Here is a 2953-nt window from a genome sequence, read left to right on the forward strand (position 1 = left end):
TTTATGTTGTTCACAGACCTGCTCTAAACGCATTTTGTTTTTTTTTTTTTTAAGAGAAGAATTCATTATTAGAAAGATAATTTGGAGGGTATATAGTTATTAGGGTTTTATTATATAATCCTCCTTACTCCTTATTAGCTAATTAAGGAATCAAGAGTTAAATTTTGATAAATAAGAAATTTGAAATTTAGAATATCATATTTATATAGACAAAAAGGTTTGAATTTTCTCTTCACTTTAATTTTCTTAGCCAGAGCCTCTAAACCATTTTCATTATCATTATTATTGCACTTTGAGACATGCTAATTGAAGAGATATTTTATCATTGTCTATAAATATGAAGTTTTAATTCCACAGACGATTCCAACTATTTATTCATTCTATATTTTATTTTATTATATTAGCTTTCTTCTTTAATATGTGTAAGAAAAAAAAAAAGATACAATTCATACAAAATTAATTTTTGCTTAAAATATATCTTTTGTTTTATTCAGGCTTTGTTGATTAATTTTTTTTTTATTAAAATAGTTCTCTAACTTTGTTACTATGAAACATACTTTTTGGTGAAAAACTAAGCTAATGCCCATAGAAAAAAAAAGAATCAAATGAAGGCAGGGAAGTTGACGCAAGAACATATATTACTAATTAAGATAGCACATTAAACATCATATAAAATGGTATAATAATACATTATACATACCTATAAATACCTGGTGCAATGTACAGAATGAATCTCCTATTGTTCCATTGAGGGATGCTATTAACAGCATCTGTAACGGTCTTGAAGTCACCAGCACCGTCTTGACTTACCGTTATTCTAACTTTGTTACTCTCAGCATCTCTAAGCCTTAAATCTGGACCACTACCTCCAACAACTTTTAATTTGGTTCCCAAAGTGATGCATAAAGATGAAAGAAGGAACACAGTGATCATCATCATAATCACTTGGAAACGGGTTTTGACAGCCATCACAAATAATTCTAGATACTATATATGTATGTTGCTATAACTTCAATACCACTCTTAACACGTTAATATTTAAAGTGCATGTAAATGCTGCTTGATGAATTTGAAACCAAGAGAATATTGTTATATAGAGTTATAGACATTACCACTAGGCAGTAGGCACATATGAATGGGAATTTCTTAGTAATTGACCAAACTAACCCTCCTTAAAAAAAAGAAAATAGGCATTGACATAACGGAATGAAGAGCATATTGTACTGTTCTGACACATGACCAAGGAGTTGAACCAAAGTCCTATTCTTTCTTTTCAATTTTAATCTCCTCTTTGAAATTTGAATAGGATGGACCTGTTGTATGTGTAGTGGACACTAGGCGTGTTCTAGAACAGCAATCAATTAGAGTAGTAGTGATATGTTTGTTCTATGTCTTAAATAAAATATATAACCCAGAGATACATAAAATTATAATTCTTTTTTATAGTCAGTTTTAGAAAATGCATAAAATTATGAAGCCAATTTATATTAATTCAATAAATATGTGGAATTTCTATTTTTTTATAGTGATAATTTCTATTTTAGTGTATATGTAGCATCTATCTTCATATGGAGAACACAACACAGAATCAGAAAAAAAGATGGAGGGTGGGAATCTGGGACCCCAACGCCAAATTAAAGAACTATCATCATGATCATTCATCAATGGCTTGATGAATATTGGCGCAGGATGAATAAATTTCTGAACCTCATAGCTGTATTCCATTTTCAAAAGTCTAAATAGGCGTAGTGGTGGTGGTTGCATAGCTTGGGTTTGTTATATTATACAACATATAGAAGAAATAATAATAATAACAATAACAAATTAAAAAAATGTATAGAATATTCTTTTTTTATTGCATCAGGCTTATCAAGCATGATCACAAAATTAAATAAGAATTTCATTATTTGATCCATTGAATAAGGGTGGCAATGCAACCAAACTAATAATAATAAGAGAAAAAGGAGAGAGAGAGAGAGTCGATGAACAACAAATTGAGATTACAATTACGCGTATTGGATTAATAATCTGAATATCTATTGAGCTTTCATTAGTTCTTCTCCGAATTACTAAATACTAGTATTTTTACTCGTAATAATATTACGAGAATATCAATCTTTTAAAATTATATTAATATTATAAATTATGACAAAAATATTTATAGAATCAAACTATTTTTACAAAAAAATCGTTAGGAACAAAGTTTCCGTTGACTAAAAATACTAGAATCTTCGTAGATAAAAAATCAAATAATAAGATTTTTAGTTATTATTGATAGAGATAGAGAGAAATAAAGAAGGAGAGAGAGGTAGATAAGAGGATAGAAAAAGAAAGTTTATTAATTTTAGAAAAAAATATCTTATTTAAATTTTAATAAAAGAGTGTCATGTGATATATTTTGGTTGTTAAATTAGTAATATAATGTGATATATTTTAGTTGTTAAATTAGTAATATAATTAGCTATATTTCAGTTTTAATATTTCAATTTCAATTTAATTTTAATTGCAATTAGAGAATATGATGTTGCATATTTTGATTATCAAAGTTATAATTAGTCATTGGTAATGATATATAAGAGAAATAGAGTGGGTGAATGAATGAGAAATGATATATAAGAGAAATAGAGTGGGTGAATGAATGAGAAAGATAGAGAAAGAAAAAGAAAGGAGAAGAGAACACTCTAATTTTGGAAGAAAAAATTAGATTTTAATTGCAACGAGAGAATGACATGTGGTATATTTTGGCTGTAAAATTAGTAATACACTAGTATTTTTATTCGTAATAACATTACGGAAATATAAATATTTTAAAATTACGTTAGTCCTGATATTATAGATTATGACACAAAAAATTTATAGTATTAAATTATTTTTACAAAAAGATCGTAAGAAGATCAAGATCTCTGTAGATAAAAATAAATTTTTTATTTTTTTAGTTATTATTCATACGAGA

General features: G+C 27.0%; 1 protein-coding gene across 2 annotated transcripts in view; it reads right to left on the reverse strand.

The window, feature by feature from the left end:
- LOC107616835 (probable pectinesterase 68) overlaps positions 1-1339 on the reverse strand; it is a 4490-nt gene extending 3151 nt beyond the window's left edge. Inside the window, exon 1 of one of the 2 annotated variants that reach the window (XM_021112156.1) lies at positions 701-1339. In XM_021112156.1, the coding sequence (XP_020967815.1) occupies positions 701-969 (269 nt within the window). In that variant the 5' untranslated portion in view covers positions 970-1339. The remainder of the gene's footprint in view (positions 1-700) is intronic. The other variant, XM_016318750.2, reaches the window with a different exon arrangement.

The sequence above is a fragment of the Arachis ipaensis genome, chromosome B09 (assembly GCF_000816755.2).
Source record: "Arachis ipaensis cultivar K30076 chromosome B09, Araip1.1, whole genome shotgun sequence".
In the NCBI taxonomy this organism is placed as follows: Eukaryota; Viridiplantae; Streptophyta; class Magnoliopsida; order Fabales; family Fabaceae; genus Arachis; species Arachis ipaensis.